Source organism: Bufo bufo, chromosome 4, assembly GCF_905171765.1.
Source record: "Bufo bufo chromosome 4, aBufBuf1.1, whole genome shotgun sequence".
Classification (NCBI taxonomy): Eukaryota; Metazoa; Chordata; class Amphibia; order Anura; family Bufonidae; genus Bufo; species Bufo bufo.
In genome coordinates, this window is record NC_053392.1 from 435,277,208 (window position 1) to 435,290,049 (window position 12,842).

A 12,842-nucleotide genomic window follows, 5' to 3' on the forward strand; every position below is an offset into this window, starting at 1 on the left:
ATGGAGGGCCAGTACAACTATGGAAATCATGTCCGCATTAAAGGGGGTTGAAAGGCATCTTTAACCAGGCTAGTATTACTAGGCAACATGCCGCATTAAAGGGGGTTGAAAGGCATCTTTAGCCAGGCTAGTATTACTAGGCAACATGCCTAATGACACAGGTAGGGCTTCCAAGAACTTTACCTTGGGTTTATTGGTCCACAAAGAGCAGAGCAGCAGTTCGTGAAAATATTGCCATAGCTATAAGGATTATAGTTTTCTTTCCCTCGTTTACTTGACCAGGAACCTTTAATCTGCAATTATAAGGAGGATAAAATACTTACTGCTAAGGGAAGTGCTACAAATTCATCTTACATTCTGCACAGGCTCACTAGAATCTGGATGACTGTATTCAGGTAAAATACTGTGTGGCGAGCAAATATATTGTGTCCCAGACTGGCTGACCATGAAAACCATGAGCTTATATAGGATATAATTAAAGGGGTTGTCTCACTTCAGCAAGTGGCATTTTTCATGTAGAGAAGTCTAAATATAAAACCAGGTCATCTTAAGACATTACTATTCAATAGTAACTTTCAGGTTGGGTTTTACAGGATCAAACATTCTAATTAAGCAGATGGAGAAGCCAGGGATGAATAGAGTGGAAACTAAGAAAAGTAGGGATATCGACCCCGCCCGCCTCCCCTCAGACCAGCAAAAACATTTAGCACTGTATTAATATCTGGCTAGCAGTTGTGTAGCTAGAAATGACTGGGCCCCACAGCAAATTTTTGAATGGGCCCCTCTCCCAGCAACTTCCGACTCCTGAGGGTAGTCAATCGTGCTCTCAAACAAGGCCCGGCAGCCGCTCCGTCCGTTTCCTACAGTGTCACTGCTGACAGGGTCCTGACAAGAAAATCTTTTAGTCCCCCACCTAGATGGGCCCCAAAGCAGCCGCTTCCCCTATAGCTACACCCCTGAGTAGTAGTATGGTAGTAGTAGACTGGCAATATGCAAAGGTAGAAAGTCCATCGAGATAACATGGGGAATAAAAGATCTTTTGATATTATTCTACATAGCACAAAACAATGGTTAATGCTCATCATGAATGATCCCAGCTCTAAGGTTAGTAGTAATATTACAGGGTAATATAATCTCTTTAACACACAACCACATTTGTTGCTACTACATAAGTACTAAAGAAATAATACTCTATAGCACAATTCCTGTACTTACATCTTCATTGGTAGTTTGATTTGAGCTGATCAAATATGTGTGGAAACCGGACAAGCCAACAATTGACCAAACAGAAAAGAAACACACCACAGCTTCGAGGACGGTGAAATAGAAGTCAAGGAAGATCCACATTAGTGAAGGAACATCATAAGGGTGGTGCAGCACGGCACGCAGCTTTTTTTATACAGTTGTTTGAGCCAAAGCCAGAAGTGGGTTGGGACGGATTGGGAAACATCAAGGGCAAACACATACTGTATGTCTCCTTCCTGCTGGATCCACTTCTGGCTCAAAAAAACCATCAAAATTGCCACAAAAAGCTGTGTGTGACACCACCCTAACAGATATTTCTACCAGTAGTATCAACTTCAGTTTCTTCATTCCTCAGACAACAGTGAACTGTCCGTACATTAGGGAGTTGACAAAAGTCACAATAGATTCCCCAGCTGCAGTAATATATGAATATTGCGCAGAAGGACCCGGCTTCGCACGGGTATATTTCATCTATTTCATTTAATGTTTCAGTGCATCGTTAAAGGATAGACAGTGTTAAATGGGCAGGCTGCTGTGGAGGTCACTGTTAAGGGGGCAGGCTGCTGTGGAGGTCACTGTTAAGGGAGCAGGCTGCTGTGGAGGTCACTGTTAAGGGAGCAGGCTGCTGTGGAGGTCACTGTTAAGGGAGCAGGCTGCTGTGGAGGTCACTGTTAAGGGGGCAGGCTGCTGTGGAGGTCACTGTTAAGGGGGCAGGCTGCTGTGGAGGTCACTGTTAAGGGAGCAGGCTGCTGTGGAGGTCACTGTTAAGGGAGCAGGCTGCTGTGGAGGTCACTGTTAAGGGAGCGGTCTGCTATAGAGGTCACTGTTAAGGGGACAGGGTGTTGTGGAAATTACTGTTAAGGAGAGGGGCGGCTGCTGTGGAGGTTATATACATATAATAAATATAAAAAATAAATAAATAAATAATATATATATATATATATATATATATATATATATATATATATATATATATATATATATATATATATATATATACACACATATACACACACACATACATATATATACCAGGGGTGGCCAACCTTACGGACACAAAGCCAGAAAAAAAAAAAAAAACTATTTTTTTAAAATATTTTAATAGTTCACACTTTTTCGGACATGGTGATATGTAATATGTTTATTTTTTATTGTTTGTACAAAAAAAAAATATATATTTTTTTTTTTTTACTATTAGTCCCCTTAGGGGCTAGAACCCTTGTCTTATTCACCCTAATAGAGCTCTATTATGGTGAATAGGATCTCACACTCTCCCTGCTGCCCTGTGCATAGTACACACCGCAACAGGGAGCCGACTATGGCAGCCAGGGCTTCAGTAGCGTCCTGGCTGCCATGGTAACAGATCGGAGCCCCAGGATTACACTGCTGGGGCTCCGATCGGAACAGCCACCAATGAATAGTACACACCGCTCGCCTTCTCCTCCCTGCTATCACCCCATTGGTGGCAGCCGCGTCACAGTGGAGAGGGAGGGACTCCCTCCTTCTCCACTGTGCTAGTGAAGAGAACATGGTACGCGCCGAGAGCGGCACATATCATGTTCTCTATTAGGCTGCGCAGCTGCTTCCCATCTCCACCGCAAGTGCCCCACTTGAAGCGGCAAAGAGACGCATGCAGCCTCGAGAGAGCCGCGGGTTGGCCACCCCTGATATGTATATACACACACACACACACACACCACAAATAAATCGATGCCTACGAAAAAAAAAAATTCATACAAGTACAAGCAAATTATATATAAACCCTTCTTTTAAACTCCATGGGTAAATCTTTACTACATGTTACTGAGGTAAAGGATATCTTGCCGGGCTGTCCTTTAAGGCATTGAGAAATCCAGATTGTTGCGAGCCTAGACATTAAAAAAAATAAAAAAATAAGAGGGACAAAGCAAAACTGTACACTTATTATTCAATTTACACTTGATTTCAGCAGAAGCAGGACTGAAAAAAGTGGAAGCAGTGAAGCTGTAGTAAACTTTTAGAATCATTTAAAGAGTAACTAAACTTTATAAAAAAAATAAAAAAAATAAATTGGTTTTTAAAATGCTCTAAATGTCCTAAATTTCTTTTTTCTAATATACTTTATTAATGTTTTTTAATAGAGAAATAGCCATCTGAAGTTGCCACTACAGTTGTACATGCTGACATGTTGGCGGTGTATGTGTGTACTGTGGAGCACTTTGTACAGATCACTGCTCCTGCCTCCACCCTGATCTTAGGTAAATTCAAGCACAGCACTTACAGATGGGCTATGCCAGGATTTAGCTGAGCGGGCTCCTGTGAGCCTGCTCTACTTACTTGAATCCTCTTTACAGGAGAGCCTTCAGTCACGCTACCCTCCTTCTCCTCAGTATGAAGTGTCTTGCTGTAAGACAACTGGCTGCAGGAGGGGCATTCCCCCACTAGGTCAGCAATAGTGGGGGGGAATGATACATTCGGCCATGCCCCCTCATCCATTCCCCAGAGAAAAATGAAACCCATGACCTGAACATTAACCTTGTGCTCTCTGTGGGGCTTCTACAAGTGTTTTCCGAAACATACTGAAAACCCTGGTCACAATTATCTATCGGTTACGTTGATCATTCATTTGCATGTTAAGGGTCCCTTTAAGTGGTCCTTTTCATTCTAAATTTATCTCCTGTTTGCTGAAAATGAACTGCTACATAGGCACTAAAGAGGTTGACACTGTGATAAATGTATACTATTTTACCATCTCTATACATTCACTATTCCCGGAGGATGCCATGAAGAAACTTGAAGAAAATGTATCAAGCTAGTAATGTGACTTAAATGTTGAAAAAAACATCCAAAATCAAAATGGAAGAAGGTGAAGAACATTGAGCTGACAGAGCTCATGCACACGGTCGTTGCCCAGCTGTGACCGTATTGCAGCCCGCAAACAGCAGGTCCATAATATGTGGGCACCGGCCGTGTGCTCACCGCATCACGGATGCAGACCCATTTACTTGAATGGGTCCGCAATCAGGAAGGTGCAGTGCAGAACAGAGGCACAGAACCGCACGGAGGAACTACGGAGCGCTTCTGTGGGGTTTCTCTCCGTGACTCTGCACTGCAAAAAAGTAGAACATGTTCTACTTTTTTACAGTGGGGACGGATTACGGACCCATTAAAGTTGAATAGGTCTGGATCAGTCTGCAGAATCCGCATACATGTTGCCCATGCATTAGGGACCGCAAATTGCAATGGCAGTGTGCATGAGCCCTTACAACGCTCCCCCCTATATAAATGAACACTTGGCCAAAGATGCATGTGTTTGCAAAGGAGGACAAAACACTGGCACCTCTACAAACAGCTCATCTCCCTTGAAAGCTAAAGGATCAGGCATACTGAAAATAAACTGCCTGATCTTCTGACATCTGCTGTCAGAACACCCTCACACACAGGTTGCATAAAAAATTTTTACTGGAAGATTAAAAATACTTCTCTTATATTAGAGGAGCATTTTTAGCAGAGAAGGGTACGAAAGTTGCAGTAATAGAAATAAATACACAGGCTTACATAATGTTAAGGGCTTGTTCACATCTGCGTTGGAGGCTCAGTTCGGGGTCTCTGTTGCTGATTTTGTCAAAAAGCCAAGACATAAAAGCCTTGCTTGCAAGACTGTCTGGTAAAAAGGCAAATCAAGAACAGAAACTGAACAGATGCCATTATAGTCCATGGAGTCTGTACAACTCAGTTATGTGCCCAAACCGCCACTTCCATTATGTTGGTCATTCTGCTCATCTAATGGACAGAAATAAATAGCGGTGGTGTGAAGATGCCCCAAGATTTATGTATACTTATGAAATAAGTATTTATGCAGGGGAACCATTACTAGTCTAAATAACATCTCTCCCCTCCATTTAGCCCCCTCCAAAATACAATCCCAAGTAATCAGCATCACTTCCCCATGTAAATGTATCACCCTCCCCCTCTGAGTTAATAAGCCAATATAAAGTACAGTCAAATATACTGCACCCGACATCCCTGTACTTTAGTATTGGGATTTAAGACACAAGTCAGACAGGTCATAAATGAGTACGGTTACAGGTGGCATACAGCTGCAGAGATCTCTGGGGACTACAGGCATCTTTGGGGGCCCTGACTCCAGGAAACTAAAGCTCTGAAACCAGTGGATCCTATGACATGTCATACACACACAGCAGGACACAGGCCTTTCTGCCACTGTCTTCCTCTCACAAAACCTACTGCCCTCCACATGTACAGGGCCACTTCAAAACGGCAGTGCCACGGGCAGGCCCTTTCCTCCTAGTCAAAGCATACACTCACTGAAGGCCATACGCCACATGACGGATGAATTCACATAGTGTAACATCTTCGCACTGATACTCTGTGTACACTCTACCCAGTGCCCCTCACCACACAAAAAGGGCAGCTACCTTACTGGGCTCATCCTGAGTAGAAACCGCAGGCACCGCTGCCATTCACCGGTAGTGGGGCAGGCACTGCTGTAGTTCCTGTACATGGTGCTCTGGGTCCTGGTAGAGCTGCCATGTGCAGATGGTGTGCGCAGGTAGTTATACATGTAGATCGCGCTCTCCCTCCACAGCAGTGTGCTGAAAGGTCTGGGAAGCCAACCAATAATGCTCCTTGCTGTAAGGAGCTTTGTTATAGGCTGTTTCAGGCACCATTCTCAGCGGGCACTGAACTAATGAATGGCAGGGAAAAGTCATGTAATGTGTGAGCCTTTTTTTTTTTAAGGGAGTAAAATGGCCTGAACAGTGGTCTATTGTGACCTCTGCCTTCATACATATTAAATGGTCGGCCTGTCCAGCCAACATTTATCTAATGTATATGGCCACCTTTACTTAGAAGCTAATATCATACTAATTTCCCAACACTGTACAAAATTTGCTTTCACTGTTGTATTAAAACATACCCACTTGCAGCTCCATTCAGCACTACAGATCTGCCAAAGAAAGCAGAGTCCTTATGCGTTGCTGACAGTCCCATAGAGATGAATGGAGCAGAGGTGCTCGTGTGACCCGTTCCATTCAAATAGGAGCACAGGCCCCTGTACACTTGATTGAAGGGGTACCCGAAAACGTGTTCTTTAAGCAGTATGGAGACATTAAGAGACTACTACTACTGATACTACTAATAATAATAAAAAAATTCATTTTTTTACGTGAATAGTGAACAGCATAGAAACATAGAATGTGTCGGCAGATAAGAACCATTTGGCCCATCTAGTCTGCCCAATATACTGAATACTATGGATAGCCCCTGGCCCTATCTTATATGAAGGATGGCCTTATGCCTATCCCATGCATGCTTAAACTCCTTCACTGTATTTGCAGCTACCACTTCTGCAGGAAGGCTATTCCATGCATCCACTACTCTCTACTTCCTGATATTACTTTTTTTTTTTTTTTATAAATTCTTTATTTTAATTTTAAATTTTCAAAGGAACAAAGCATGATAAGCAATGAGACTGATGTTGAATACATCTCAGTATCATAGCATTAATAAAATAAATGACCTCAAATCATGACAAATAACGAGACAGATGTTGAATAAATCTCAGTATCACAGCAAAGGTAAAGTAAATGTCAATCAATGGGTCGTAGAATTCTATATCCCTACTCGGGAGAAACCACAAACAACTGTGGAACAAAATTATGTAAATGAAATACAAACAAATTGTAGACACGAAGATGGGGAAACAGGGGAGGGAAGAAGGGGAAAGGGGAAGAAGGGTAAAGGAAAGGGGGACAGCAATCGCAAACCCTACTTTCACTCAGGTAACAATAGCGACTTACATTCAGCCGATTCATAGAAGATCAACCAGTGACTCCAAGTTTTAGAGAATCTTTTCTCTGTGTGTCTCAAAGAAGAAGTGAGATCCTCCATTCTCATAATCTCCTGGACTCTACTGATCCACATTGCTACGGAGGGAGCGGAAGACTGCCTCCATAGGCACGGGATGCAAGCTCTCGCCGCGTTCACCAAATGTCTTACCACAGATTTGTTGTAGGATGACAGAGGAATCTCGCACTGATGGAGCAGGAAAAAGGCCGGTTCCCTCGGGAGGGTGTATGTAGTAAATTTCGATATAATCCCCCACACAGAATCCCAGAATGCCGAGAGAAGGGGACAAGACCAAAATACATGTAATAATGTACCCCTCTCAGAGCCACAACGCCAGCACATGGGCGAGGTAGATGGAAAGATGGAGTTGAGCCTAGTTGGGACCCTGTACCAACGTGACATAAGTTTGAAACCCGCCTCCTGGACATTACTGGCCATAGAAGATTTGTGAATACATGTATATAACCTCAACCGTTGTTCTGAAGAAAGAGTTATTGCTAAATCAGTTTCCCATTGGGAGATCAAATTAGGGGGAGGTTGGTCCGGGGGGGGGGGATGTTCGCAGACTATATGTGCGGGAAAGGGTACGTCTAGTCACTCCAGACTGTTCACAGAGGGCCTCAAAATCTGTCTTAGCACGAATGTATGTAGACGCAGGAGGAAGTGTAGACAGAAAGTGAGTGAGTTGTCTAGATTGCCAGGGGTTGAGGGTAGGCAGACCCACAGACTCCGAGATCTGTTGTGGTGTGAGCCATTGATCCGAGGTAATCAAATGGTGGGCTCTAAATTTGTTGCAGTTCATTAACTCTTTGAAAGGACCTCGCTCTAACCCTGGGGGAAATTGAGGGTTCCCGAAAATAGGGAACATGGGAGAGGGGGATAGAGAAATACCTGGGCGATTCTGAATGCTGGCTAAGGCTTTCAGGGAAGGGCCAATTGTTGGGTGTAAGCGAGCCTCCAATGGGACCTGGGTGGACAACCAAGGAATGGCTGACAATGGAGCAGACAGGAAGGACTGCTCAACTGAGACCCATTGTTTATATGCCTGGTGTCGGCACCAATCAACTATCCTAAGAAGATGCGATGCCCTATGATAGGAAAGGAAATCAGGGAGCCCAAGACCACCCTCCAGCTTAGGACGAAAAAGTATTGACCTGGCTATTCTGGACGGTTTGCCTGCCCATATAAAATGGGTCAGCATTTTCAGGAGAGAGTGGAAGAAGAGTCTGGGGATGTGAATCGGTAGGGTTTGGAAGAAAAATAGAATCTTTGGCAGGATATTCATTTTAAAAATAGAGATCCTTCCAAACCAAGAGAACATACCAATATGCCACCTGTCCAAGTCTGCTTTTATGGTTCGAAGAAGGGGTGGATAGTTGACCTGGTAGAGCTCCGCAAGTGTGGGGGTCAGTAGAATCCCCAGGTATTTCAAGGATGAACGAGCCCATTTAAATGAAAAGTTCTCTGAAATAGATTGAACCAAGGAGGGGGGAAGGGTTATGTTTAGGGCCTCCGATTTTTGATAATTAATTTTAAAGTTCGAGAAGTGAGCATATATTTTAAGCTCCTGAAGAAGGTTTGGAAGGGTAACTCTGGGGTTGGTAAGAAAGAACAAAAGATCATCAGCATAAGCTGCAACCTTGTGCGAAGTCTCATGAATCCGTAGTCCTGAAATATCGGGGTTCCCCCTTATGTGACACAGAAGCGGCTCTAGACAAATCACAAATATTAGAGGGGATAGGGGGCAGCCCTGTCTCGTACCATTACGGATGGACAGGGGCATGGAAAACTGACCATTCACCTTGACCACCGCCGAGGGGTTGGAGTAGAGGTTAGTAATTCGAGCCATCATTTTGTCCCCCATACCCACACAGCGTAGGGTCTCGAACATAAATTCCCAATTGACCCTATCGAACGCCTTCTCGGCGTCGGTAGATAGGAATAAAGTTGGAGTCTTGGAAGTAACGGCACGGTAGATCATGTTAATTGCTCTCGTGGTACTGTCGCGGGCTTCTCTTAGAGGTAAAAAACCCGTTTGGTCTAAGTGGATTAATTTCTGTAAATGAGGTAACAGGCGAGTGGCCAGTATTTTGGAAAACAATTTTAGATCCACATTGATCAGGGAAATGGGACGGTAGCTCTGGCAACTTAAGGGGTCCTTCCCTTCCTTGGGGACTACTGTGATATGTGCCCTAAGGGTGTCATTTGGAAGCGTGCGGGCCCCATCCAATGAGTTAAAGGCAGCTATAAAATGGACAGGCAAAATGTCCTTAAACAGTTTATAGTAGGAAAGATTAAGTCCATCTGGACCCGGGGCCTTTCCTGTCTGAGAGTCCTTAATAGCTGCCTGTAACTCAGACAGTGATATGGGTGTCTCCAAGTCAGAAACCGCTTCTGGAGGCATAGATGGCAAACCCGCTGATTCAAGATACGTTCTCACTGAGGGTCTGGATTCAGGGCTAACGGATTGATGAGTCGTCAAGGTTGTACAGGGTATGGTAGTAGGATCTAAATGCTTCTGCTATTTCCTTCGGGAGAGAGGTCTTTCTACCGGAGGGGAGAGATACCTGGGGGACAAAGGATCGCAGCCTTGTCTTTTGTAACGCACGTGCTAGGGTTCTGCCTGGTTTGTTACCGTGTTCATAGAAATGTCTACGGCACTTAATCAAGGTCGCTTTGGCTTTTGAAAGGCACAAAGAGCGAATCTGGTCCCTCAGCTGGGTAAGTTCCGCTCCCAGCTGCAAGTCCAGTGTCTCCTTGTGCTGCTGTTCAATCGCGTGTATTCGCGCTAGGAGAGTATATATCTTTGCTGCCCTTTCCTTCTTCAAACGAGACCCTAGTTTAATAAAGGTGCCTCTGATATAACATTTATGGGCCTCCCATATGGTAAGAGGGTCGCTCTCGGGAGTTATATTAGTCGCAAAATACTCAGTCAGGTCTCTCTGGACTTCCGAGAGGTCCAGAGAACGGACCTGTATGGATTGGCCGTTAGGGTATCTGACAATAATATGGAATGGATGTCCCCAACGATAGGATGCTCCTGCGTCCTTGATTGCTTCCAACAGGGGCCTGACCATTCTTCTCATCGATAAGGTCAGACGGGATACATCAGGCAGAATGGAGATTGGTATATCCTCAAAGTAAATCTCCTTCTTTTCCCAGGCCTTGCGCAGGATACTTTCTTTGACTGTATAAAAATGGACCCGGCATATGACGTCACGCGGTCTGTCTACATCACGGTTTCTGGGTCCTGCAGTCCTATGGACTCTGTCCAGTTCAATTTTGGTCTGAGGAGAATTGTCCAAGACTGAATTAAAGATGCTGACCACGACGGAATGTAATTGGTCATTAGGAACAGACTCCGGGATGTTGCGAAGCTTAAGATTATTCCGGCGGCCTCTATTTTCCACGTCGTCGAGGTGTAGAGAGAAATCTTGCATTTGAAGAGTATGTGCAGATAGTGACTCTGAGTGGGAATGAACCACGGAAGCGGTAACCGCATAGCGGTGCTCTAGCGAGGATAAACGGTCATCCAGATGATGGACGTCATCCCGGACAGCTTGCAGGGCTTGAGCCTGTTTGTTTTCAATACGGGCCAACTGAGCCTCCAGGTCTGATTTAGTGGGTAGGGCCCTAATCATTTCCCAGAGTTCTGCCAGCGTGCGGTCAATGGAGGGTGGGGGTAAAGGGGACCCCAGTGGCTCCTCTGGTTGCTGTAACTGCGTGGAGAAGATGGCCGGCACGTTTTGGCTAAGGGACTGGGTAGCTGGGACCGGGCTCATGCGGCCTGGAGTGGGAATAGCTGCCATCAAGGGAGGAGTCTTATCTACCACAGGGCTCTCCTTGGAAGTAGTGACAGGGGACACCAAGTGGGCAGGGGCCCTGTCCATAGGCTGCCTAGATTCGGCAGGGTGTCTGTTTACCTCATAGGGAGAAGCGGCAGCGGGACGCAGGCCCTCCGATTCAATAGGCCCAGAACCGGCCTGGTTAGCGGTAATTGCAGGGTCTGGCTGGGAGGATGCAGCGTGGCGCCATGAAGAAGTCAGGCTGGCGACCTGGCTACTCACTGCAGAGACCGCTTGGTAAGTGCTCTCAACCCCCAGGTGTCGATCTTGCGGCCGGGCGGTCTCCAATGCCGGCGCTGGTGAAAACGGCGGTGCTGCTGGGCGCAGTGACGGAGGAGCGGCGGCCATTGTGGGTGAGTCACAACCTCCCTGCTGGCTGGAACGGAGGAAGCGGCCGATGGATTGCTCAGGGGGGACCGCAGGCTGATTCCTCGATCGTCTCCCTTTAGTCATGGCCAGGAAAGGCGAGTAGGGGAGCAGTCTTTGCGTGTTCTCCTGAATCTGGTCACGGAGCTCTCTTCATACACGTCCTCACGCCGCCATGCCGAAGCCACGCCCCCCTGATATTACTTTTAAACCTTTGCCCCTCTAATTTAAAACTATGTCCTCTTGTAGCAGTTTTTCTTATTTTAAATATTCTCTCCTTTTTTACCTTGTTGATTCCCTTTATGTATTTAAAAGTTTCTATCATATCCCTTCTGTCTCGTCTTTCTTCCAAGCTATACATGTTAAGGTCCTTTAATCTTTCCTGGTAAGTTTTATCCTGCAATCCATGTACTAGTTTAGTAGCTCTTCTCTGAACTCTCTCCAAAGTATCAATATCCTTCTGGAGATATGGTCTCCAGTACTGCGCACAATACTCCAAATGAGGTCTCACTAGTACTCTGTAGAGCGGCATGAGCACCTCCCTCTTTCTACTGGTAATGCCTCTCCCTATACACCCAAGCATTCTGCTAGCATTTCCTGCTGCTCTATGACATTGTCTGCCTACCTTTAAGTCTTCTGAAATAATGACCCCAAAATCCCTGTATCACTAATTGTATATTCTGCTCTTGGGTTTTTACGCCCCAGGTGCATTATCTTGCACTTATCAACATTAAATTTTAGTTGCCATATTTTTGACCATTCCTCTAGTTTTCCTAAGTCCTTTTCCATTTGGTGTATCCCTCCAGGAACATCAACCCTGTTACAAATCTTTGTGTCATCAGCAAAAAGACACACCTTACCATTGAGGCCTTCTGCAATTTCGCTGATAAAGATATTAAACAATATGGGTCCCAGAACAGATCCCTGAGGTACCCCACTGGTAACAAGACCTTGGTCTAAATATACTCCATTGACTACAACCCTCTGTTGCCTGTCCCTCAGCCACTGACTAATCCATTCAACTAGAATCTGCCGAATGCCAAAATATAATAGTCACATGATGCAGTTTTTTTTCTATTCTTACAAGCAGTAGTAGTATATTTTTTTACCATTTATAATTTTATTTTCAAGTAAATAATACAATACAAAAAGAAGTCCCTTTGGCTCCCACTCCCCAGGAGGAAGAGTGTCCATACAAGTAATAAGATGCATACACATAAAAGTAACAACCTATTAAAGGCCAGTCAGCTGTAGCCTAGGACTGGGCGATCAAATTCATTTGATTAATTAGCCTTTGAGGCTTTTGACTATTCTGTTTCTTAACAGACTCGAATTGATTTTCACAACCCCGCTGTCTTTTGCCTCACTGCCTCCTCATAAGTCCGCCTTGTTTCTGAATAAAGATTAGTGAAGACCCTGCTGGGAGGGAGAGTAGGGGCTGGAGAGGAGGTGCAGACAAAAGGCGGGAGAGACAGCAGCAGCATGAGAGAGACATGGCTCTCAGGACCATCTGCTTGGAGACTGACATTCCCACTG

The 12,842-nt window shown here is 45.1% G+C and overlaps 1 protein-coding gene across 3 annotated transcripts in view; it reads right to left on the minus strand.

Moving 5' to 3' along the window:
• The window catches only part of ZDHHC14 (zinc finger DHHC-type palmitoyltransferase 14), a 208,421-nt gene that overhangs the window by 59,753 nt on the left and 135,826 nt on the right, over positions 1 to 12,842 (minus strand). For all 3 annotated transcript variants that reach the window (XM_040429368.1, XM_040429367.1, XM_040429366.1), the window contains exons 6-8: positions 3,065 to 3,113; positions 1,216 to 1,318; positions 184 to 293 (exon numbers count right to left, since the gene is read on the minus strand). In XM_040429368.1, coding sequence (XP_040285302.1) covers positions 184 to 293; positions 1,216 to 1,318; positions 3,065 to 3,113 — 262 coding nt within the window. The remainder of the gene's footprint in view (positions 1 to 183; positions 294 to 1,215; positions 1,319 to 3,064; positions 3,114 to 12,842) is intronic.